We start from the raw sequence: 26,609 nt of genomic DNA on the forward strand, positions 1-26,609 counted from the left end.
CTCAGTGAGTGTATATGGGATCAAGCTCTGTGTGTTTATTGATGGCTTTCTCAGTGGAGTACCAGGCTTCTAGGCATTCCCGTGCTTGTCTCTTCTTTGTTTGTCCCAGGATCCTGGTACTCTCCCAATCGAATTGGTAGCTCTCCTTATCCATGTGGATAGAAACGAGTGAGTATTGGTCGTGTCTTTTTGTTGCCAATTGATGTTCGTGTACCATTATGGTTAATTTCCTTCCTATTTGTCCAATGTAATGTATGTCACAGTCTCTGCAGGGAACCATGTATGTGACACTGGTCCTGTTCATAGTAGGGAGTGGGTCTTTGCGTGACAGCATAAAATGTTATGAACCAGAGTTCAAATAAAGGTGGGAAAACACAACAGCGCTTCATTGGAGGCTGCACTGATGATGTTACCCAGCAGGGTAATGAAATGTCTGCAGAACAGCCATCCAGCTCAACGACCCAACCAACCACAAAATCATTTGCTGTTTATGAGATGCCTAGCTTAACAAAAATTGCTTGCTTGATTTCTGGCTGAATAGACTGAATGGCACTGCTGAAAACTTGAAACTACTGAAACATAAGCTTGCAGTTTGTTACATAGATAATCAACATTATCAATAGTCGATAACTTCTCACTTATACTCACTAAATCTAGTATTTCTACACAAAGCTAAAGCAATTCCACGGACACAGAAATGATGACTTCAATATAAATGATCAAGTATGGTTTGCAAAGCACTTAATATCTTTCCACAGAACCTTCCCCGAATATACCACAAAAACAAGCAAATTTCTTTGGAAGATTTTATAGCATTATATATAGTTAGCTAAGAATGGAAATGTTTGTGGGTCCTAATTTATGACTGACATGACGAAGGTCTAACATCACAGCAAATTACTGATATTATATTGCTTCAGTCGTTCCAAGTTGTGGCTTTTTTCAAATGCAGCTTATCCACAAATCCCCCATTGGACACATTATCAAAACAGAAAAATTGGAAAAAAGCTGCTTGTGTTTTTTAATCTTTTGTTGATGGCAGATCTCCCTTGAAGTATGTACTTTAAGGATGAACTTTGCTTCTCTACTTGCTTAACTGTTATTGAGAGAGAAAAATACACTATACTCTTCTGCAGATTCTGAATTTCACTCAGGTTTGAGTAAGACTTCTGGGTAGGTATCACTGATCTTAGACTACCTATGGCTATTCTCCAATAATAAGGAACACATTATTTCATTAGGAGAGAAAAATTTTGACGTAACTGCCTATTTCAGATAACAGTCCTTGATTCTGAAGTATAGATTCAAGTTTTAAACCTTGCCAGATGCAGTAAATATTAGCAAGCAGAATCTTTTTTGTACACTATTTACCATAAAAGTTTGAGCATCACCCTTTGATGAAAATGTCAAACAAGGTGACAATGGGTGAGTCTTCCACTTACTGCCCAGTATAAAACTGGTGTTCTGATAAGACAAATCATTTCCATTTAGAAAAATAGGATAGCTTCTCTCATGGAGAGACCACCTAAAATATCAGTCTGGATTCCAACTTTAAAAATTACTCCTTTAGCAGTCATTCCAATCACATTAGACTCATGTTTAGTGTCCCCTTACAGGGGATTTTTAAAAAGATTTGGTTGAATTGGGCATGCAAGTTTCAACTGAAAGGATGGTTTTGTTTGATCTACACCCAGTGTTCAGCTCCACTGAAACTACTAATTTTGGGTTTTTGGTTTCCCCTCACGTCTCAAAATTTATAATATAAAAAAATCATTCTGCCACTGTGACTCCAGTCTGGCCTGATTTTTGAATAAGACATCTAAGATTCTTGAAGTTTCAGAAGACTAGGACAAAGACCAAATTAATTTTAATTCTGGTTGGGCTATGGGAGCAGAGGAAGATACTAGGGAGAGAATTCTGATTTTGTTTATTTGGCTACCCAAAAAATTAACTCACCCATATTTAATATGAAGAATAAAGTCAACATGAAACTAGCAAATTCTAAAACAATATTATTATCTGAAGCAAAAAAAATCAATAGTTAAGTACTTAGCTCAACTCTAAATGAGAACAATGTTTTGCAACAGTTTCAATTTTTCTTAAAAATAAAAATGCCTGTGTTTACATAACAACTAATGCACTTGAGACACGTCCAGAATGACACAGATCAGCAAGATCCAGCTTAATTATAAATTGAGGAATAAACTCAGGTGGAGTTACAGGGAAGTTTCTATAAGTGGCCTTTGTGTCCACTGATCACGGTCAGGAAAAAAAGCACAACAGTTGCCTATCCCTGATCTCAATCCAAAAACATCTATTGTGAATATTCAGCAAGACCTGAATTAGGCCTGGCCGTAAAGGCCTGTAATATAATGGTTTCCAACATGATCAATAAAGGGTGCATGGAAACAGAGGTTCACAAACCCTTACACAATCAGTAAATTTTAATAAAATATAGTTTGCAAGACTCTGCTGTAAACGATTGTATTTTGAAGAGTAGTACACTTTATGAAGTGATGTAACTTATAATTTGCAGCATAGAGGTTGCAGAGCTACCAAGTGGCAAAAAACCAACTGTTTTTACAGGCCTACTCAGAAAGGCATTGTCTCTAGACATTGAAGAACAATTGAGTTGCCTGGCAGTGGAGACCAAAGGGACTAGTTTTTCAGGCAGGCTTTGAAACCTTAAAGGAATTTTGTAGAATATTGTGAATGAAGTAATCAACTTACTGCATATTTATTATGTAACATTTTTGGTAGGAGTGCTTTAGGATAGACAGATCTATTTCTGAAAGTCTTGCTATTTGGTGATTCTATGCAAAAATCCGGAGTTCACACATAAGTCTACGATAGTGTGTTATAAATTCTGAATGTATCACAATTTATGCAAATATATTTTAAACTACAACAATCCTAAATTTGTATCACTAATTTTCCAAAAGGTAATATTAGGAACTTCCTGGACACACAACACAGATAACTTAAATAGTCATGTAAATGATAACTGAATGAGCAATGACGTAACACTAACTTCAACCTCAGAACAACAGGTTTATTTGTAATCACAATTTTTGACCTATTCAGATTTAGCCTTTAAATTTCATCACACTTTTTTTTAAGCAATCCATTTCATCAACTTTTCTCACAAAGGCAAAACTGAATGGTAATGAACGAATGAACGGAGTTTGCCACGTTGATAAGGAAAACTAAGTAAATAAATAACATTTACTTTGTAGCTCTCAAAACAATTAATTAGTTTTGTTAGGGTCATAGATAATGCATTTTGTGCCCATTTGAATACATACATGTCTGAGGGTTTCGTTTGCTTAAAAATGCAAGACTTAAAAATGCCAATTAAACAATCTGAAAATAGAAGAGCGTCTGGAAACAAATAACTTTAATCACATTCACCAAATCATTGACTAAAACAACAACCCAAGCAAACAGAAGGTTCTCGTAGAACTTTTAATCCATTTATCATCAACAGATGGGCCAATTATCTAAAGATGCTTCCAATACCTCACCAAATTTGCCACAAGAAGTCAGCTTCTTAAGACAGGCTAAATGCAGTTGAAGATTTCAGGAGATTCCAAGAAATTATTTAAGATTTACTGCTTCAGTATCAAGTGCAAATTTTTTCTTTCACTTTCTGAGCTGCATACTAACAGAAATAGGCTGTGTGATTAGGGTGTCATAGTCACTTAGTAATTGTATTCAAAGGATTTTAAGGCAACAAAACTGACCTTTGAATATACATAATTCAAGAAAATCATCTTTGAAATTCTATAAGAAAGGTACAGAAAAAGCCAGAGTACTATTTGAAATATTTTGAACAAAAGCGTCATTACATTTAAATGTCTCAGATTTAGTACCAGCACACTAAGCAATCATAAAAGCACACAAACACTGCATGACTTCAGAAAATTCCCTGCCAAATTGCTGACAAGGTGTAAACTACAACTTAATTTAAAATCAGTAAATTATACAATCTACAAAAGCAAAATATTGCAGATATCAGAATCACAAAATAAAACATAAAATGCTGCAAATGGTCAGCCAGGCTGGCAGTATCTGCTGAGCGAGAAAACGAGTTAGCATTTCAGGTCAATGACCTCAAATACTAATTCATATCAAGTTACTATTTCCTGAGAGATTATGTAAAGATTAAACTGAATCATAAGAAACAATTGTAAGATTAGCTACATACCTGGTACTGTAAAATCCTGAGTATAAATTATTTCATCTTCATTGAACAGATCTTCATCTTCTTCATCATTATAACCATGCAAGTCTTCCAGGTAAGGCACCACTGTCATACTTCTCCACTTGTCCTTGGTCTCTGGGCTTGGAGGAATAGGAACAAGATTTTCTGCCTGAGGGTGTTTTTTCCGAAACCAACTACATTTCAGAAAGAAAAAGGATCATTAGCTTAAAAAGAGCTTTTAAAGATTCTGTACTTTTATTCCTCCCCAATAATGTAATTTAAAAGTGTAGTTTTTCTGGAAAATTCTAATTCACCTCACGAGGAGGATAGATATCAGCTTTATATAGACAATCCTACCGCTAAACCATACAACCGAGTGGTTCTAACTTCTATACTAAATTCTGTTACACCTGTTTTGGAGCCTAGTCATATCATGCAAATAATCCCTTTCCCAAGTAAATTTTCTTTAGGGAAAGTGGAGGTGTAAGTTAACAGTCTGACAAATGATTTTTTAAAATTGGTTTAAAAAGTTCTCTGTTTTTCCCTGGTATTTTTTTCAACACAAAATCCTGGCTGTGAATCCTGCCTGTGTCCCCTCCTGCAATTTACTGATTTGAAGATGTTTTCCTGCCGGGGAGGAAAGTGGAAATGATGACAGTAAAAAAAAATCAGAAGTCACACAATGGGCATGTAGGCCTGAAATTTGCTTTCAATGGCGAAGTAAAGACACTTGCTGTTGACTTCTAAATTTCTAGCAATTTCACAGACAGGAGATTCACCTCTATTGTTTTGCAGAGGTATTGCAACTATTTGCAGTAGTTAGGCCTCATTCCCAGTGTGGAGCTACAGTGATGTCATCAGACTATCCAAGCTGCCAATCACAAAAAAAATTTCAAAGCTAATCAGAAACAGGAAGCGAAGAGTACTAAACTTTTGATTTTATAATTAGGAAATATTCATGGATGAAGGCAGATGTTAACAAATTGTGAAGAAACTTGTCCTGGAATAACTATTTTGCAAAACATAAAGAGAAAGCCAACTAATTAACCCACAGATAACAAAGTGTGGAACTGGATGAACACAGCAGGCCCAGCAGCATCTCAGGAGCGCAAAAGCTGACATTTCAGGCTTAGACCCTTCATCAGAGAGGGGGATGGGGTGAGGGTTCTGGAATAAATAGGGAGAGAGGGGGAGGCGGACCAAAGATGGACAGAAAAGAAGATAGGTGGAGAGGAGAGTACAGGTGGGGAGGTAGGGAGGGGATAGGTCAGTCCAGGGAAGACGGACAGGTCAAGGAGGTGGGATGAGGTTAGTAGGTAGGAAATGGAGGTGCGGCTTGAGATGGGAGGAAGGGATGGGTGAGAGGAAGAACAGGTTAGGGAGGCAGGGACAGGCTGGGCTGGTTTTGGGATGCAGTGGGGGGAGGGGATGAGCTGGGCTGGTTGTGCGATGCAGTGGGGGGAGGGGACGAACTGGGCTGGTTTTGGGACGCGATGGGGGAAGGGGAGATTTTGAAGCTGGTGAAGTCCACATTGATACCATTGGGCTGCAGGGTTCCCAAGCAGAATATGAATTGCTGTTCCTGCAACCTTCGGGTGGCATCCTTGTGGCACTGCAGGAGGCCCATGATGGATATGTCATCTGAAGAATGGGAGGGGGAGATAAAATAGTTCGCGACTGGGAGGTGCAGTTGTTTATTGCAAACCGAGCGGAGGTGTTCTGCAAAGCGGTCCCCAAGCCTCCGCTTGGTTTCCCCAATGTAGAGAAAGCCACACTGGGTACAATGGATACAGTATACCATATTGGCGGATGTGCAGGTGAACCTGTGCTTAATATGGAAAGTCATCTTGGGGCCTGGGATGGGGGTGAGGGAGGTGGTGTGGGGGAGACCCTACCGATGACGTCACATCTGCCACTGCCGGGCACACCACATCCGGGACTGCGGACGTGACTACTGCAGCAGTCACCGCCTCCACTTCCAGTTATAACACCACACACGCCACCCTCACCGCTGCTGCTGCCGCCTACCCGGCTCCTCCCACCGCCAATGGAACCCTGCCCACAGCCAACGCCGACGGAACTCCGTCCACAGCCGACAACATCATCATTCCGCCCACAGCCTCCAAGCCAGCAACCCCAGAGGAGACAGCCACACTGAGCCCTGCCGAATCTTCACCATCCCCCCAGACCTCCCACTGACTGAGGACGAACGGTCAGTCTTAAGCAAAGGCCTCACCTTTGTCCTCCTACAACCACACATCAACGAATACCAGTCACGTTTGGACATCGAGCAGTGTTTCCGCCGCCTTCGCCTCCACGTTTACTTCTTCAACCGGGAGCCTAACCCTCCCTCCACTGACCCCTTCACCCGCCTTCAACACAAGTCCTCCTCCTGGACACCACCCCCAGGCCTCCTACCCTCCCTCAACCTCTTCATCTCCAACTGCCGTCGAGACATTAACCGCCTCAACCTCTCCAACCCTCTCACCCACTCCAACCTTTCCCCCGCAGAACGGCCAGCCCTCCGCTCCAACCCCAACCTCACCATCAAACCCGCAGACCAGGGCGGCGCAGTGGTAGTATGGCGCACTGACCTCTACATCACCGAGGCCAGACGCCAACTCTCCAACACCTCCTCCTACCGCCCCCTTGATCATGACCCCATTCCCGAGCACCAAACCATCATCTCCAACACCATTCATGACCTCATCACCTCAGGGGACCTCCCACCCAAAGCCTCCAACCTTATTATTCCCCAACCCCGCACGGCCTGTTTCTATCTCCTTCCCAAAATCCACAAACCTGCCTGCCATGCTCAACCCATTGTCTCAGCCTGTTCCTGCCCCACCGAACTCATCTCCACCTATCTGGACTCCATTTTCTCCCCTTTGGTCCAGGAACTCCCTACCTAAGTCTGTGACACCATCCACGCCCTCCACCTCCTCCAGAACTTCCAATTCCCTGGCCCCCAACACATCATTTTCACCATGGACGTCCAGTCCCTATACACCTGTATTCCTCATGCAGATGGCCTCAAGGCCCTCCGCTTCTTCCTGTCCCGCAGGCCCGATCAGTCTCAATCCACCGACACCCTCATCTGCCTAGCCGAACTCGTCCTCACCCTCAACAACTTCTCTTTCAATTCCTCCCACTTCCTACAGACAAAGGGGGTGGCCAAGGGTACCCGCATGGGCCCCAGCTATGCCTGGCTCTTTGTAGGTTACCTGGAACAGTCCCTCGTCTGCACCTAAACAGGGCCCAAACCCCACCTCTTCCTCCGTTACATTGATGACTGTATTGGCGCCACCTCTTGATCCCCAGTGGAGCTCGAACAGTTCGTCCACTTCACCAACACCTTCCACCCCAACCTCAAGTTCACCTGGGACATCTCCAACACATCCTTCACCTTCCTGGTCCTCTCAGTCTCCATCTCAGGCAACCAGCTAGTTACTGATGTCCATTTCAAGCCCACCGACTCCCACAGCTACCTAGAATACACCTCCTCCCACCCACCCTCCTGCAAAAATTCCATCCCCTTTTCCCAATTCCTCCGCCTCCGCCACATCTGCTCCCACGATGAGGCATTCCATTCCCGCACAACCCAGATGTCCAAGTTCTTCAACGACTGCAACTTTCCCCCCCACAGTGGTCGAGAACACCCTTGACCGCATCTCCCGCATTTCCCACAACACATCCTTCACACCCCGCCCCCGCCACAACCGCCCAAAGAGGATTCCCCTCGTTCTCACACACCACCCGACCAACCTCAGGATACAACGCATCATCCTCCGACACTTCCACCGTCTACAATCCGACCCCACCACCCAAGACATTTTTCTATCCCCACCCTTGTCTGCTTTCCGGAGAGACCACTCTCTCCGTGACTCCCTTGTTCGCTCCACACTGCCCTCCAACCCCACCACACCCGGCACCTTCCCCTGCAACCGCAGGAAGTGCGACACTTGCCCCCACACCACCTCCTTCATCCCCATCCCAGGCCCCAAGATGACTTTCCATATTAAGCACAGGTTCACCTGCACATCCGCCAATGTGGCATACTGTATCCATTGTACCCAGTGTGGCTTCCTTTATATTGGGGAAACCCAATCTGGGACCGCTTTGCAGAACACCTCCGCTCGGTTCGCAATAAACAACTGCATCTCCCAGTCGCGAACCATTTCCACTCCCCCTCCCATTCTTCAGATGACATGTCCATCATGGGCCTCCTGCAGTGCCACAAGGATGCCATCCGAAGGGTGTAGGAACAGCAACTCATATTCCGCTTGGGAACGCTGCAGCCCAATGGTATCAATGTGGACTTCACCAACTTCAAAATCTCCCCTTCCCCCACCGCGTCCCAAAACCAGCCCAGTTCGTCCCCTCCACCCACTGCATCACACAACCAGCCCAGCTCATCCCCTCCACCCACTGCATCCCAAAACCAGCCCAGCCTGTCCCTGCCTCCCTAACCTGTTCTTCCTCTCACCCATCCCTTCCTCCCATCTCAAGCCGCACCTCCATTTCCTACCTACTAACCTCATCCCACCTCCTTGACCTTTCCGTCTTCCCTGGACTGACCTATCCCCTCCCTACCTATCTTCTTTTCTGTCCATCTTTGGTCCGCCTCCCCCTCTCTCCCTATTTATTCCAGAACCCTCACCCCATCCCCCTCTCTGATGAAGGGTCTCGGCCTGAAATGTCAGCTTTTGTGGTCCTGAGATGCTGCTGGGCCTGCTGTGTTCATCCAGCTTCTCACTTTGTTATCTTGGATTCTCCAGCATCTGCAGTTCCCATTATCTCTAATTAGTCCACAATTGTAAAATTACTCTTTCAGAATCAGTTCTGTTGGTAAAAATTTTGGGAATCACATCAACATTAAAAATCCAGTTACACATGATTAAGCAAGGTGTGACTTTTTATGTGGGAATGGGAAAGCAACAGAGTCCATTTGGAGCCCCGAGTAGCAGACTACAGCTTTAAGCTTTCTACATCAATATGTGCATGCATAACATGCCAAAACTACTCAGTTTTTGATGGTAACAAAAGTGTGGAGCTGGATGGACACAGCAGGCCCAGCAGCATCTCAGGAGCACAAAACCTGACGTTTCGGGCCTGGACCCTTCATCAGAGACGGTCTAAGCCCAAAACGTCAGCTTTTGTGCTCCTGAGCTGCTGTTTGGCCTGCTGTGTTCATCCAGCTCCATACTTTTGTTATCTTGGATTCTCCAGCATCTGCAGTTCCCATTATCACTGATTCAGTTTTTGATGGGTTGTGATTATGAAAGATGACGGTATCAACTGTCCCAGCACCCTCACAATCTTTAGTCCAGAACATATGCTAGAGGAGTTAATTTGGAAATTCATACAAGATAAACTCAATTACATTATGCAAGGGATGCTATCCATAGCACAATGCCCAATATGTACAATCTAATATTGTGCAGTTTATTTTTTAATTCCCAAAGTGCATCTTTGGAATGCACAAAAACAGCTAGGAAGAAAATTACTTTTTTTTTGAAAGCTACAAACTTGTGGTATTGTACTAAGTAATGTAAAAGGAAAACAATTGTACATCAGACATTTTAGTCAATATAGATGCATTGTTCGTTCACAATTAACATTTCAAACATTTTTTTGGCAGAGGCAAATTTCCCTGGAGAGTAAATTACAATGCTGTCGAAGTCTCTCTTTGACTGACCCATAATGTCAAAATTAATCTGACATCCTGTGTGCAAGGTGCCTTAATTTTCTAGTCTCTTGCTAATCCATCAATTAATTCATTCACCCTTGGGCTGACATCCTTCAAACAGGAAGTTACTGATTTTAAATGCCTTCTCTTAATGAGGGACCTGTGAGAAACAGCTGGCTTTTGAAGTACTGAAAGCACAGTAATTAATATTAAATGATTACATTTCAAGCAACTGCATCAGCTATTCTACATCTTCAAAAATGGTTAGGTTATCATGCAATATTTAACCATTTTAATGTGACAAATAATAATATAAAAGGGGGGGCCAGGTCAACCAGATATTAAAAGTTACAAATGATATATATTAAAAACTCACGATTTTGACTTTCAGGACCCTCAAAGCATTGATATAGTGATAAAATATCAGTAATACTATATTATGCATTATGTTTCCAAAGTTCTTTGGAAATGCTCTAATCTATTACAACTTCAGTCTATACACAAAGCTTAATATATGTTTTTACAAACCCTAAAAGTAGACTGCCTAAATCTTCCAATGCATCAAAGCTTTCTGAGAACATTCTGTTTCAGTCAGCTTCTACTGGCATGCTTATTCCTTCAAAATGCAATACCTTAAAAAGGAGAAGCTTTATTTTAAAAGATTGTACGACATTTGTGCTCAATTTTTTAAGCTGTAGAGAAGTTTGGTAAACAATTACTGCCCACAAACAAACATTTTATACTAACATGTGTCAATCAATGATACAAAGGCTACAATTTGCACATTTTAGTGCTCTACTAGTGCTGTGAGCTCATCCTAAGCTTCTGATACTGTAGGAAAGAAATACACACAGAAAAAAAATCCAAGAACTCAGACACATAGAGACAACAACTAGAGGGGTAATAAAGGAGAATTAGTTGCTGTCCATCTGCCTAAGTGTAGAAAAGCATTTCCCCAAAGGAGATCTGGGATAAAGTTATAACCTGTAAAATACTGCTTAGTGTAAGGCACATCTGGAAAAAATGTTTTAAGAAACTCCCTCCCCAGTGCCATTCCTCCACGTTACCAAATACTGAATTCAAACTCATCAACACCTCTTGTCAGGAGATTGGCTTTAAGTTCCTTAAGCACTTGTCACTGGATTAGTCACGATGAAGAATGGAGGGAAAGTTATGTGTGCTCAATATGATATAGCAGGAAAGTTCAGAGAAAGTAATAGAGAGCAATAAAAAAGGTCTGGATATGCTTGCCCCATCTGCCTGTTTTACACAAGGCACAGGAGGAGAAAAGAATGAGGGGGGGAAATGAAGGTGATGTCTTAGTGTTATTATTGAGGATTACTAGACTAGTGACAATGTTCTAGTGACCTGGGTTCAAAATCCACCATGGCAGATGGTAGAATTTGAAGAATAGTATCTGGAGTTAGAAGTCTAACCATGATCCAGATACCATAATCAATTGCCATAAAAACACAGACATAACAAGATGTAGAGATGGATGAACACAGCAGGCCAAGCAGCATCAGAGGAGCAGGAAGGTTGACATTTCGGGCCTAGACCTTTCTTCATTTCTGAAGGGTCTACATCTAACAAGCTCTACATCTTCTTATCTCAGATTCTCCAGCATCTGCAGTTCCTACTATCTCTGTCATAAAAAACACACTTGGTTCACTAATATTCTTTAAGGAAAGAAAACTACTGGCCTTTCCTGGTCTGGCTTAACATGACTCTAGACGCACATGGTGGTTAACTCTTAGCTGCTTTCTAAAATGATCCACAAAGCCATTCAGTTCTATCAAAGCTACTAAAAAGTCTAAAGAAAGGAAACTGAACAGAACACATAGTATCAACCTAGGCATTAAATGCCAATCTCAACCTATCAGCCCTGCAAAATGTCTTGTGAACTGGCTCACTAGTTAAGAAATAACCTGACATTGTCATACTCAGAATCATACCTCACAAACATTATCCCAGACAACATTACCATCATCTACAAGCAGGACACAGCCAGCAGAAATGCTACAATGGTGCAGTGAGGAGGAAGTTGCCCTGTACTCACTCAGCTCAATCCACGTGGACAAGGAGGGCCACAACTTCAACTGGGACAACACCAAGATCCTGGGACAGGCTGGGCAGAGACAAGCACGAGAATTCCTGGATGCATGGCATTTCCACGGCGCATGCTATTAAAAAACACACTGAACTCAACCCATATACATTCCACTACCGAGGAAACCCAGAAGCGAGGCAATGCATCCCAACTGGCCCCAGAGTTTAAAAACCAAGCGGGAAAACACACTGACACTTCATCAGAGGCTGCACTGAGGATGTTACCAAGCATGATAAAGAAATGTCTGCGGAACAACAAACCAGCTCAGTGAGCCAACCAAACTCAACAGGGGATAAACATACTGGACCTCATCCTCACCAATCCTCTTGCTGCAAATACACCTGTATATACAAATATCAGGAAGAATGAACACTGCACAATCCTTGTGGTGGTGAAGTCTCATCCCTACATTGAGAATACCTGCCATGTTTTGTAAATTAGATTGATTTCAAACAGATCTAGCAACTCAGGTTGGGCATCCATGAGGTGTCTAGCCCATGAGAAGATGCAGAATTGTATTCCAACCACATGGCAGTGCATATCTTCCATTACACCACTACTGTCAAGCCAGGAGATCAACCTGGTTCAATGAAGAGGGCACACCTGCAGCTTAGTGAAACATGAGGACGTGAGTCTACTGGGAGCCATGAAAAACATTATTGTTTCGTGTAAAGACTTATTCTGGCAGTATGTGTGGTGTAACACAACCATGGCTGGATGTTTTCTGTGAGGAAGCTGGAGGATGTTTCAATTCTAGTGTTCAAAATAAGAACGGGATTTAATAGATAAATTAGTATTACAACTACAGCTGAATCAGTTATGAATGAAATTAGGAATCATATTTTCTTTTACTCCAAGCCTAGTGAAAATTTAGACCAACATAATAATTTGTGGTTGGTGCGCCACTTGAAATTTTCACTGATGACATTAAAAGTGACAAAGTACAAAGAGCACATTAGTGGAGATTAACATGTATATTCACCATGTTATGAAAGAGAGACACAGGCTTGTGGGGGACAAAATGGCAATCCTGATTCTACATTTCTGATATAGCTTTTATGGTACTGTGATATCATCATATCAACACCATTCATATTTGAGCAAATTGTTTAATACTTTCATTTTTATCCCGTTTCCATTCTAATTATTAATTATGTCATTTTTCTCTCTCAGTTCTTCTGGATTATGTCATTGTTGTATTTTTCCACATGCAGTTTAATCCAGATGTTCAAATTTCACTAAATTACCCGACTTTAAATGCAGCTAAAGCAAATTGACAATAATTCCTGTTGCTTTAAAAGTGACACTGTGTACAGGGGCTTTTTGAGAAACACCCACACTCTGTGGGGGTGTGCGCCAAAATACAGTACCAGCAAAATTCTAAAGGTTATTAAGGCCAACTCACTGAGCAGCACTATTGACAAGCAACACCCCCACTCAGATATGCCACCTGCTAAACAAGGTTGACAGTGAAATTGCTCAATGGTAAATTAAGTGAATAGCTTCTACCATCTTATTTATAATTCAGTCACCATCAGCCAGTTTTTCATTTCATCCAACCCCTCTCCAGTAACTCCTAAAACCCAACTAACTGATGAGCAAAGCAGTGGGAAAGCCTTCTTAAAACACAGGAGACAGCAAAAACATCTTTGTAATCTAAAAGGGCAATAGCCTAGGAACAGCATCTTAGACATTCATATTTCTTAGCCTTGAGCACCTTTTGATTAAAATATCATAACTCTTCCTGGGGAGAGGGGTGTGTTGCTTATTTTAGCACTTTAATAACTCTGCCTCAGAAAAAACTTGTGTTTCACTCTGTATAATTAGAAGAAAAACTACAAAAATCTACACAAATTGCATTTTTAGTGACAACTTCTAAAACATCACAGTTATATTAATTAGTATTTTTAAAATAATTTGGGGGTCAAGTGAATAGAATAATTATGCTCTTAACATACAGCACTCAAATGACCCTGAGCTAAAGGATACTATTATTGAAAAGTGCAAACAGAAACTTTTCTCTTAAATAATAAACTTAAAAAGTTAAATATTTATGATTTGAGTGCAAATTATATGTTATATGGTTTGTTGATGTTCTACATGCTGACTTTTTGGAATAGTCATTCTTTAGGAAATAAATAACAAAATATGCAATGAAATTATTTATCCAGGGCACATTTATGAAAACTAAAAGTTATCATAGGAAGCCAAAATCAGCCACAAGAGTATCGGTGAAGAAGTCCCAAATGTATAGCAATGGTCAGAGTAGGGATTTGCGAATAGAGCAAATAACATCCAATTGCGGACCATAAATGGAGCCTATTGATTAGGCCAAATGATCGCCGACAACTTTGTGATAACAAAGTGTGGAGCTGGATGAACACAGCAGGCCAGGCAGCATCTTAGGAGCACAAAAGCTGACGTTTCGGGCCTAGACCCTTCATCGGAAAAGGGGGAGGAGAGAGGGTTCTGAAATAAATAGGGAGAGAGGGGAAGGCAGATCGAAGATGGATAAAGGAGAAGATAGGTGGAGAGGAGACAGACAAACAAATTAAAAAGGCAGGGATGGAGCCAGTAGAGGTGATTGTAGGTGGGAAGGTAGGAAGGGGATAGGTCAGTCCGGGGAGGACGGACAGGTCAAGGGAGCGGGATGAGGTTAGTAGGTAGGAAATGGGGGTGCGGCTTGAGGTGGGAGGAGGGGACAGGTGAGAGGAAGACAGTTTAGGGAGGCAGGTACGACCTGGGCTGGCTTTGGGATGCAGTAGAGGGAGGGGAGATTTTGAAACTTGTGAAATTCACATTGGGAACCCTGCAGCCCAATGGTAAGAGGGGTAGTGATGTATAAAGTCGTGAGAACCAAATCTAAAAATGTATTCAAACTATTAATAAGCACCAACACTGTTACAAAGTATGCACACAAGCATTTTTCTGCCAATGTATCTAATGTCTCTAAAAGAAGACTATTGTGAGGAATTGAGTTTTTACTAATTTGACTGATGCAATAAAACTTACTTGTGCTGTCTGATCTGTTGTATTGAAAATCTTTTCACAGGATCATATTCAAGCATTCCTGTAATGACAGATAAAGATTAACATTAAAATAACACAATGGCTACAAAACTAGAAAAAATGACTTCCTGATTTAGTCTTCTCTCGGTACTGGCCCAGAATTAACTGGAGACTTGATCCTTCTCTACTATGAAATCTACATTACAGCACAAAAGAAAAGAAAGGGTTTGCAAATAACTTGTACCATTCCACAAGTTCCCTGGATTAGTTTCACTTTTACAGGCACTATACCTTAGACTGTAAAATATTTTGCCTGTGGAATCTCTTGATCAGTTAGTATCACGATGCATGCATTTAAAGGATCCATCAGCAGCTCAAATTACTGTCCTTGCACCTTAAAAGCACAGGAAATTCAGGTACCACCTTTAGGAGATTTGTAAGCATCTTTTACATTGATATATAATTGTGCTATGATTTATTTAACACACTTAGAAAGTTGTTTGTGGATGTAACATTTTGTTTGCCATGTCTGTCCGTGGAGCTTACAGGATTACCAATTGATTGAAAAAAGCTTTTTAGTTTCGGTTACTATTTACTTGTTAAAAGAGCCACGTAAAAAGGCTGTTCTGTATATCATTCCAACAATTTTCCACAATATTCCAGCAGGCAAAGAGCCCAATTTATGCTTACAAAATTAACTACAGAGATATGCTAGATCAACGGATGTTGTAGTTACATGTGAAATATATTGCACAAAACAAAATCACAATAGCCCACAACACCAGCTTGAATTTTGCAGTTATAATGTCAATGAAACCCAAGCATTTGACATTGACGCACATGTGAAACTGAGCAACTTATCCACATATGGATGTTGAATCGCAGAGATTTATTTGGTCCATAGTGCATAAGCCATTTCTGCAAAAGCAACTCTGGGAATTCTAGTCCCACGGATCTTCAACTTTTTTTTTGTTCAGTCAATTATTCAATTTAAATGTAATATAGATGTTCAAAAACCCTGAAAAATAATGACTCATTATTGAGGTGTTACTTGAGTTTCAATGGCACACTAAACCATAAATATAGTTTTCCAGGATCCCAGAGTTTTCAGCTATTTTTATGTTTGTGGAATGCCAAGTTTTTCCATCGTGACTAAAAAGCCTTTAATATAGTTTTCCCCCCCAAGTTTTAACATTTCAGACTCAATTTGTTAATTTTATAGAGGATAAGAACATCTAGGTGAAGGGCATTGATTGGTTATTTGAGCACATATGGAGAAACAGTTACTGACAGAGATAGCACGAACTGCAGATGCTGGAGTCACAGTCAATACAGTGTAGAAGCTGGGGGAACACAGCAGGTAAGGTAGCAGAAAAGTTGACATTTCATGTCAGGCCCCTTCATCAGTCCTGAGGACTGGAATGGAGTCAGGAGATATACATCTGTAACATTTCATTTTGTGAATAAATCTATTTCAAGCAAAAACTGCCTTTGGTTTCATCCTTCATCGAATTGCTTTCAGAAATTTGTTTTTCTTCATTTTCTTCATGGGATCCATGTGTTGTTGGCAAAGTTAAAATTGGGTGCCTATTCTTAATTGCCTTGAGCAGACAGGTTCATTTCAGAGGGTAGTATGGAGTAAGTCAATCACATTGCTTTAGGTCTGGAGCCATGTGTAGGTCAGATCAGATAAGGATGGCAGATTTCTTTCCCAAAAGGGCATTACAACTCTATGACAGTTCTGATGGTTGTCACGGAGACTGATTTTATGGTTCTTGATTTTATGGTTCCAGATTTTATTAATTCAATTTTAAATTCTACCAGCTGGCAAGGTCAAATTTGAATCCATATTCTTACCAGCATTAGCTTGTTCTTCTGGATCATAAGTCCAGTAACATTACCCTTATGCCACCGTCATTTCACCAATATAATAACAATGTCCTAATCAGGAACAAAAACAAAGTCGCTGGAAAAGCTCAAAAGGTCTGGCAGCATCTGTGAAGGGAAAAACTGAGTTAACATTTCGGGTTCGGTCATCCTTCCTCAGAACTAGACCAGAAATGTTAACTGTTTTTCCCTTCACAGATGCTGCCAGACCTGCTGAGCTTTTCCAGCAACTATGTTTTAGTTCATGATTTACAGCATCCGCAGTTCTTTTCGATTTTTAATAATATCCTAATCTTCAGTAACTTTGAAAAATGAAGGATAACAAGTATATTTCACTTCCTGTTTTCTGCGAGAATGCTACAATGCAATTTGCTGCTTATTTTATTGAAGTCAACTGCTGCTGGATGCCTCTGGGTGCCTTTGAATTGGCATTAAATTCAAATTAAGTGCAAAAACACAAAACTCTTTGCCATAGAGATGGTCAGATGCTCGGAAGGAACTTTGTTGAAGGTCAGCATGTTCCCTCGCTTCTCTACTGACCTCAAAATTTGGACCACTTTGATATACCATTAATCATCCGTTGTTATAACTTCACCAACTACATTTCGTTCTCCTTGTACATTTTGCAAATTGGCTACAAAAAGAAGAATTCAACATTCTACATGTAGTGATAGCTTTGCAAATTCAGCAATATTATCCATGAAAAAAGGTAATTAAAATCTAATATAATTTTTCATTAAAAGATGAAGATCATTGAAGCAAACTGCTGCATAAATATGTATGAAGTACCAATAATAAGTGAGAATTCTTGGAGGATAGATAAAAAGGAATGAGTTATACTTCATCAATTCTTATACTCTTGCTGCTTCAAAGTTTCACCAATCTTTTTACATATTTAATAGGAATGATAAAAGTAGTACAGCTTTATTAAAGTCCTGGGAATTCCTCAGTTATAAAGGTAGTTTCTTTACAACAAAATTGATTCAGTAGGTCCCATCTGATGCACGTCCTCAGCTCTCAGTTTACTACATTGAAGTCAATTGTTAGAGGAAGCTGGATGACTAAACGAGGAGCAAGGAAAAGAAGCATTATCACCAGTATAGCCCTGTTAGTCTGAATTCTGCCTGTAATGTACTAGGTCAGAAATCACACGACACCAGGTTATCGTCCAACAGGTTTATTTGAAAACACAAGCTTTCAGAGTCTTAGTCCTTTGTCAGGTGTTAACAAAAGAGGTATTATCAGAATTTATAAGTAAAAGATCAAAGAGTCACACCACTGATGAGGATGTTCTAAACAAACCTAAGATGCTGTTAAATCTTTCATCAGTTAGAAGATTTTGATTGATTAATATGTGTATGTAAATCCCCAAATTCCTTTGAAGTCACTGTCCTGAGAGAACTAATGGTTTTATTGAAGTAAAGAGGAGGTGGCATGTTAGGTGCGAGGCTTTGTTTAGAATCTGTTTGTGTCTTGGTTTGGAGTCAGACTGGTTTTATTTCTAAAGAAGGAATTTATAAAATGCCACATTGACTGTCTATAAATTGTATGCTTTTTAAACAAAATAGAATGTATCTGTAAATAATGTACTCGTCAGTGTAATTCATCAAATGATAGAACTCTCTATAAGCCTATTGCGTAGTTTTGTTCTGCTGCTATTAAATAATATTGTGAAATTGAGGTTGGAAATGTTTATAGATTATGTCACCAATTCCAACTTGGCAAGAAATTTCTGGACATTTTCCCTCACAATTAATTTTAAAAATCACTACATTTTCCGAATTAAAGATGAAGCTTCTGCGCGAATAAATATTGGTGAATAAAAATGCTCACAGGATTGACGAAGAATTTCCACTTACTGCAGGGATCATTAAATCATCCATGTAAAATACTTGCAAATACATTAAGCACCAAATCAGGTTTATATTTAATAAATAAATAAATTTGTAGAAGTACAACATCATGATGTTCAGACAATAGGATTAACGGTAAAGAAAAGAGTGGGCTAATCACATAACAGCTCTTTCAAAGATCCAGCAAAGACACACAATAGGACAAATGAACAAACTGGTCAGTTGAAAACTTGGCCTTTTGAGAAAAGGCTGATCTTCCGACCAATATAGAATCATTTCTCAATTGGCAATAACCATATGATTAATTTGAATTAACAAGCAGCAAAAAGATGGTGAAAAAGTGGAAGGGGAAGCAAGAGAGCTAAGGCAGTATCAAAGTAGATCAGAAAAGACAATAAAACCAAGTTATGCAATCTTATTTACAGAGAAAATAACCTTAGCTGCTTTCTCCACCACACTAACACTCTCAAAGGGAGAACAAAGGAAAAGACTACAGAAAGCAAAGGTATATAAAAAAAATCATGGATAGCTGACAGACAGAGAGATACAGACAGACAGACACAGAAATAGAAAGAGACAAAGAAAAACGAGGCGGAATCTGATTTCCTGTGAATGGTACCAATTAGTGGAGATCCATTATTATTTACAATTAATGAATAATAACTTCGTGAAATATTTTAATTGCCCCTTAAAATAATCTTATAAATAAAAATATACTAGAGGCTATGTATTCTTCATAAATTTATATTGAAATAGGAGAGGTCATTATTGGCATCCTCTCCTGCATTGGTTAGTTCCTCAAAAATGTACTATTACATTCAACTGATGACAAATGTCTTTTATCCAGATTAGCAAGCAAAATATACTTTGAATAAAAGCAAACTGTGATGTTTTAAGCATTTTGTACAGTATTTGTAGTCTTCTAACCTGTGTAGTATGCCATCTAGTGTATCTTTAGGGTATAACTTGCAACCTTACAGGTACAAAATATCTGCTTGCATAAAACTTAACTCTGACTTAGTCTAACTGCAAATTAACAAGAAGTTTTCACTCCAAGTTAGATTCGACGATGTCAGCTCACACCTGAAGTATTCTACAGTAGTATAACATTTCACTAGTTATGACCTCTCCCTTTAATTAAAAAAAAACTTTTCAGTATAACATTTTACATTTTTATTTTGAAGATGTGAACATTACTTTCACTGTTTTCATCCACCCATTCCCCTCAATTATTCCAGTTTTATTTCTAACTTTTATTATTCACTTTTATTATTCTTTAATATAACCCATTTCATAAGATTTTGCTTAAACATAGTATTGTTAAGCCTTTTACTCATCAATTTTTCTTCTTCCCATTGCCCAAAGAAGTCCACGGCAGGTGATGCACAGAAGTTTCAACAAAGATTGAACTATTATTTCAAACATTATCAGCAACAAAAGCAATATAATCTTCAAGAAAACTTGGCCAATGTAATCAATGCATCAACTACATCACGAGGTTGAAATTCTCCAGAAGCAAAGTCATTTGAAGCCCACGCACCCTAAAAATTTCACAATGGTATGTTTTTCTATGTTACCTTGCAGTAAATCAGACAGCAACAGCCCACAATCTTCTGGAATGGTGTACTCCCCTTTCCCTATGTTTTCAAACAATTTGTAGATGTTATCTCCCTCAAATGGATAAAGTCCAGTTGTAATATTGTACCTACAAAAAAAGTTCAAAGTTTATCTCATGGAAATATTCCTCAAAAAAGCATTTCATTTCAATTTTTGTGTCCAAACTGTAGCATTAACCTTCAGCATACAATGGAAGAACAGGAAATTTTGTTCAAATAAAATAAAATTAGTATTTTCAATTAAAGTGTTGAAACTTTGTACCTTACCAGACTCTCAGCATGTAACACTTTAAGTGAGAGGATGGTGCATGCATTTTCATCACAATAGCAGACAATGTTTTTATACATCTAATTATGTATTTGCAAAATGTTGTAAAACAACATTGCATTAAACATAAAAATGATACTGTACATAATACAAGGCCCAAGGTTCGCTAAACATTTTCATTAACATTCAGTTCACCAAGAGTTTCTTTTGTATAACGTCAACACAAATTATTTGTTTTTCTTTGCATCAATAAATAATTATGCAATTATTACTTACAATGTCACCCCCGCAGACCAAATATCCACCTTAAACCCCGAAAACGTATCAAGGCCATTTGCAATTTCTGGAGGTTGGAATGCTGGTGACCCTTGACTGGTTCTACATGTGTCATCCTCCGCAAAAGGGTGTAATGCCTGAAAATGAGAAAAGGAACAGATTTTGATCTTATGGTCTTCCAGATGTGCATTAAAAATAACTTTCAAGAAACTAGAAAGAGGGGACAACTTTTAATGTTATTAATGTTATTCACAAAATACAAAAAAAATGCAAGAACTTGGAAGAAACCTCAAATCCAAACCTGCAAGCAAAAGAAAATTAAGGTATCAGATATTTTCCATTACTAGTATTCACAGATCATTTTGCTTCAAAAGAAAATCTACAACCAGGATTTCTCCGGCACACCAGTTAATGTATTTAATCTTAGAACTTTTGAGTCTGGGTCCAAATTGAATTTAGGCTAGTGACAGGGAAGTTCTTAGCTACCATAATTCACAGATGTCAAACTGGCAACTGTATAAATGGAAAACTGTAGCAGCAAATACAATTCAAATATATGCTAATATTGACAAAAAGCATTAAGTAAAATTACCCATTCCCCAAAAACGAATTTGTCAAACATGTAATCTATTGTATACATTCTTTTAATTCATTATTAAATTAAAAATCTACCAGCTACTTATAGCAATTCAGAAGCAGGATGAAAAAAAAAGGGAATGGATACATATTATTGCCTTGTACTTTTATTTTTCATGTCTTAACTTGTGGACAATTTCATTTTTGAAGTTTTTAATTTTTGCTCAGTGGAACAAGTCTCAGAAGTATTTTCAACAACATCCCAAATGCACATAACACTTTTTTGGGGGTAAACTGAATCAATAAGAGAGAATGAACAGAATAAAGAACAAATTTAGACCTCACACTTTGCAGTTGATCGAAGATTATTGACTATTTGTAATAAAATGAATCAATTTACTGAAGAAGTTGCAGACAGACTTTAAAGCTCTGATGTCAGTCTAAGGGACAGGCAATAAAGGGAAGTCAACATGAGCCCAGTTAAAACACTCAGTGTAGAATTTGCTGAATGGATTCCTGTGGCGTAGTGTTAGGGTCCCTACCTTGGAGCCAGAAAGCCTGGGATCAAGTGTCACCTGCTCCAAAGATATGTCATAATACAGCTGAATAGGTTGATTAAAAGTATATAAAACATTCTAAGCCATTTGATTAGATGAGCACCTATATAAAACAATTGCGATGGTGACTATGATCCCAAAGGAAGAGAACTCGTGAAGATCCACAATCAAATATTCAAATTGTGACCCTTTTCCTAGTACATTTTATGAAGCATTATAATTGAAAACATGACTAAAATACCCAATTATCAGTCAAAAATGGACACCAAGCTAAAGGAGGAGATACAAGGAGGCAAAGAAGTACGTTTTAAGAAGATTTGTTAAGGAAAAGATTGACATGGAGTTACAGAGAGAGGAAGCTAAATACTAAATGACAAACAGATGGCTCAGCTGCCATCAGCTGTGCAAAAAGGGCAAATGTTAGTGCTCAAGTCCCACTTGTCCAGGGGGGGTGCATCATTACACATCTGAAGAGATTGTCTGAAAATAATAACAAGAAGCTGCAGTCAAAGGGACAGACAGTTCTGGTGGGGAGAGAGATAACTGAAATGCTGGTAGAGATTAAAGATATATTAAGGTGAAAGGATTTAAATATCAAGGATGTCAACTTTAAAATTGGACTAAACGAGGAAGTGGAAGCCAACACTTCAGACAGACAGAGCAGGCGTGATTAGTCAGAATGGGATAGGATATGGCAAGTATTAAAATGAACTAAGGATCAGAGTATGGAAAATGGGAAGCTCTCAGCAAACAAGCAGAATAGAGAAAGGTTTTGTTTGACCCTTCATATGTAAATCATTGGTGGGGAAGGGGTCCTGTTCTCTTCATTGACCTTTTGGGAATGCACTTTCAGGATATAGATGTCACTGACTGGGCCAGCATTTAATGCTCATTCCTAACTGCCTTTGAGAAGGTGATGGTGAATTGCTGCCTTTCATTCCTGCAATCCATATGGCATAAGGGCACCAACAGTGCTATTAGGAAGTTCCTTAACTGGTATCAAGTGGTGTATACCGGTTCATTCTTGTTATCAGACTTCGCAGCTGTTAATACAAATGAATGCCTTGCTAGGAAACATAAGACATAGAACATAGAACAGTTCAGCACAGGAACAGGCCCTACAGCTCAGAATACTGCGCCAAACGTGATGCCAAATTAAACTAAACTCTTCTGCCTGCACTTGGTCCATATCCCTCCATTTCTTGCATATTCAAATGCTTATCTAAAAGTCCCCTGAATGCCCTTATTGTATCTGCCTCCACCATCACTCCGGCAGCATGTTCCAGACTCCTACCACTCTTTAAATAAAACTATCCCCTCACAACTTCTTTGAACATTCCTTCCTCACCTTAAAACATGCCTTCTAGTTTTAGGCATTTCAAATCAGGGAAAAAGATTCTGACTGTCAACCCTATCTACAGTTCTACAGACTTCTATCACGTCTTCCGTCAGCCTCTGCCACTTCAGAGGAAACAACTCAAGTTTATCTACGGGATTTCTGATGAAGGATCTAGGCCCGAAACATCAGCTTGTGTGCTCCTAAGATGCTGCTTGGCCTGTTGTGTTCATCCGGCTCCACACTGTTATCTCAAGTTTATCTAGCCTCTTTTAGGATTCAAGGATGCAAGCCATCAGGGCCAGCATCCTAGAATCCTAAAAATCTCAGAAGGTAAATGAGAGTTAACCGCATTAATATGAAGTGGAGGTGAAATACACTCCAAACCAAATGAAGATGGCAGATTTTTCTTCACCAAAGGATATTAGTGAACCAGATAGTTTTTACGATAACTAATGGTTTCATGGTCAACAGTAAGAGAGCTAAACTGCAACTGACGTACTGATCATATGGAAGGTAAGCAAATAATTTTCCCCATGTAGTGATTGGACCCAGGTAGACTTTGTTGACTACAATGTCTGTGATTGGGGCTGTTAACCTGTGCCAATCAGGAAGCCCTGGCCAACCAATCTCAACAAGGGATTTAGAATCTCTTTTACGGGACTAACTTCAAGCTAGCTGGCCACAGCCTGTGTACCATGCACAAGTACGTAAAGAGTGACTTCTGTGTAGTTATTTCAGCTCCAAACAGAGAAAGAGAGATAGAGAAAGAAAGAGAGATATACTTGAATTAATTAACCCTAATCAAAGATCAAGGAATATCCACGAACAGCTATGTGATTCTGGGATTCCAATTTGAGTGGGCAGTTATGATTGGACAAGTGACAGTCAGAAATATATGGAGTGACTAAAATGAAAATGCATGATTGTTAAATGGGCTGTAACTATATTTAGCTACTTGACAATGTCATGATTTTTAGTTCATTAAAACATTGATGCATATTTCCTACAGAAACTGATTTCATGATTTGGACAAAATTTAAACCAACAGTTGAGAAGAAAAGAACAAAGTTAAAGCAGTTTGTATTGAATAATGAACTGGTTAGAAAAACAGGGAATATCTACCAGATGGAAATAAAGAAGGAAGGAGTTGAAGAAAAGACAATAGAACTTGGAAATTTTGAACAGTTCAAATGAACATTTAAAAGAACTTCTGGAAGGAAATGACCCATGGTTCTATTTAAAAGTTTGGAGCATGCAAATCTATTCAGGTACATAACATGAACTAATATAGTGTTAGTAGGTTCTGAGGGAAATCAAATACTCAAGCATTTTTCAGGCTCAAGACTGGAATGATAGAATTGATTTGTTTTTCGATAATTGATTAAACACGTGAGGAAATAAAATATTATTTTGTTTAACTGTGGATAGCTGTAAAAACATTTCAAAGGAAGAATAGCCATATAGCCCAAGTCAAAAGTCGTCACTGATTTATGATTTATAAAATGGTACAGGCCCATCGGCCCATGATGTTGTGCTGACCTATTATCTTACTAAGATCAAACTACCCTTCTGGATGTGAGTTTGCTCGCTGAGCTGGAAGGTTAGTTTTCAGATGTTTCGTCACCATTCTAGGTAACATCATCAGTGAGCCTAACCAGATAAATAGAAAGCGGGACATAACACCAGCGCTTCGTCGGAGGCTCACTGATGATGTTACCTAGAATGGTGACGAAACATCTGAAAACTAACCTTCCAGCTCAGCGAGCAAACTCACATCCAGAACCTCAACCTGAGCTACAAATCTTCTCAAAACTCGTTATCAATCTACCCTGCATACCCTCCATGCATCTATCCAAGATGCTCTTAAAAGTCTCCAAAGTATCTGACTCTACTACCACTGCCAGTAGCGCATTTCACACTCCCACCACTCTCTATGTGAAGAACCTACCTCTGACATCTCCGCTATACCTTCCTCCAATCACCTTAAAATTATGCCCCCTCGTAATTTTCACTCTGGAAAAAAGTCTGACTATCCACTCTATCCATGCCTCTCATCATCTTGTACACGTCTATCAACTCTCCTCTCATCCTTTTCCACTCCAGTGAAAAAAATCTCTAATTACCTCACCCATTCGTTATAAGACCTGCCCTCCAGTCCAGGTAGCATCCTCGTAAATCCCCTCTGCACCTTCTCTAAAGCTTCCACATTTTTCCTGTATTGAGGTGACCAGAATTGAACACAATATTCCAAGTGTGGTCTAACCAGCATTTTATACAGCTGTAGCATAACCTCATGGCTCTTAAACTCAATTCCCCTGCCAATGAAAGCCAACACACCATAGGCCTTCTTTACAACCCTATCAACGTGGGTAGCAACTTTGAGGGATCTATGGACATGGATCCTAAGAACCCTCTGTTGCTTCACACTGCTGCAAAACCTGCCATTAACCCTGTATTCTGCATTCAAATTTGACCTTTCAAAATGAATTACTTCACACTTTTCTGGGTTGAATTCCATCTGCCACTTCTTTGCCCAACTCTGCACCCTGTCAATGTCCTACTGCAACCTACAACAGCCCTCCATGCTGTCCACAACTCCAACCTTCATGTCATTGGCAAACCTGCTAACACACTCTTCCACTCTGTGATCCTTATAAATGACTTGGATGACAAACAGCAGAGGTCCCAGGACAGATTCCTACGGAACACCACTACTCATCGAGCTCTAGGCTGAATACTTTCCATCTACAACCACGCTCTGTCTTCTACTGGGCAGCCAGTTTTGTACGCAGACAGTCAAATTTCCCTGAATCCCGTGCCTCTTTACTTTCTGGATGAGCCTACCATGTGGAATCTTATCAAATGTCCTGCTAAAATCCATATAAACCACATCCACTGCGTTACCTTCATCAATATGTTTTGTCACACCCTCAAAAAATTCAATAAGGCTTGTGAGGCATGACCAGCCCTTCACAAAGCCACGCTGACTATTTCTAATCAAACTATGCCTTTCCAACTAATCAGAAATATTATCTCTCAGAATCCTCTCCAATAACTTGCCCACCAGAGAAGACAGACTAACCGGTCTGTAATTTCCAGGATTATCCCGATTCCCTTTCTCGAACAAGGGAATGACATTTGTTACCCTCCAGTCTTCTGGTACTACTCCAGTGGACAGTGAGGACACAAAGATCATTGCCAAAGGGGCAATCTCTTCCCTCGTTT

The 26,609-nt window shown here is 39.7% G+C and overlaps 1 protein-coding gene across 4 annotated transcripts in view; it reads right to left on the minus strand.

Annotated features, from left to right (window-relative positions):
- The window catches only part of stk11 (serine/threonine kinase 11), a 120,532-nt gene that overhangs the window by 47,673 nt on the left and 46,250 nt on the right, over window positions 1–26,609 (minus strand). For all 4 annotated transcript variants that reach the window (XM_048560047.2, XM_048560048.2, XM_048560045.2 and 1 more), the window contains exons 5-8: window positions 20,913–21,049; window positions 20,330–20,457; window positions 15,016–15,073; window positions 4,208–4,398 (exon numbers count right to left, since the gene is read on the minus strand). In XM_048560047.2, coding sequence (XP_048416004.1) covers window positions 4,208–4,398; window positions 15,016–15,073; window positions 20,330–20,457; window positions 20,913–21,049 — 514 coding nt within the window. The remainder of the gene's footprint in view (window positions 1–4,207; window positions 4,399–15,015; window positions 15,074–20,329; window positions 20,458–20,912; window positions 21,050–26,609) is intronic.

Source organism: Stegostoma tigrinum, chromosome 30 (genome assembly GCF_030684315.1).
Source record: "Stegostoma tigrinum isolate sSteTig4 chromosome 30, sSteTig4.hap1, whole genome shotgun sequence".
Classification (NCBI taxonomy): domain Eukaryota; kingdom Metazoa; phylum Chordata; class Chondrichthyes; order Orectolobiformes; family Stegostomatidae; genus Stegostoma; species Stegostoma tigrinum.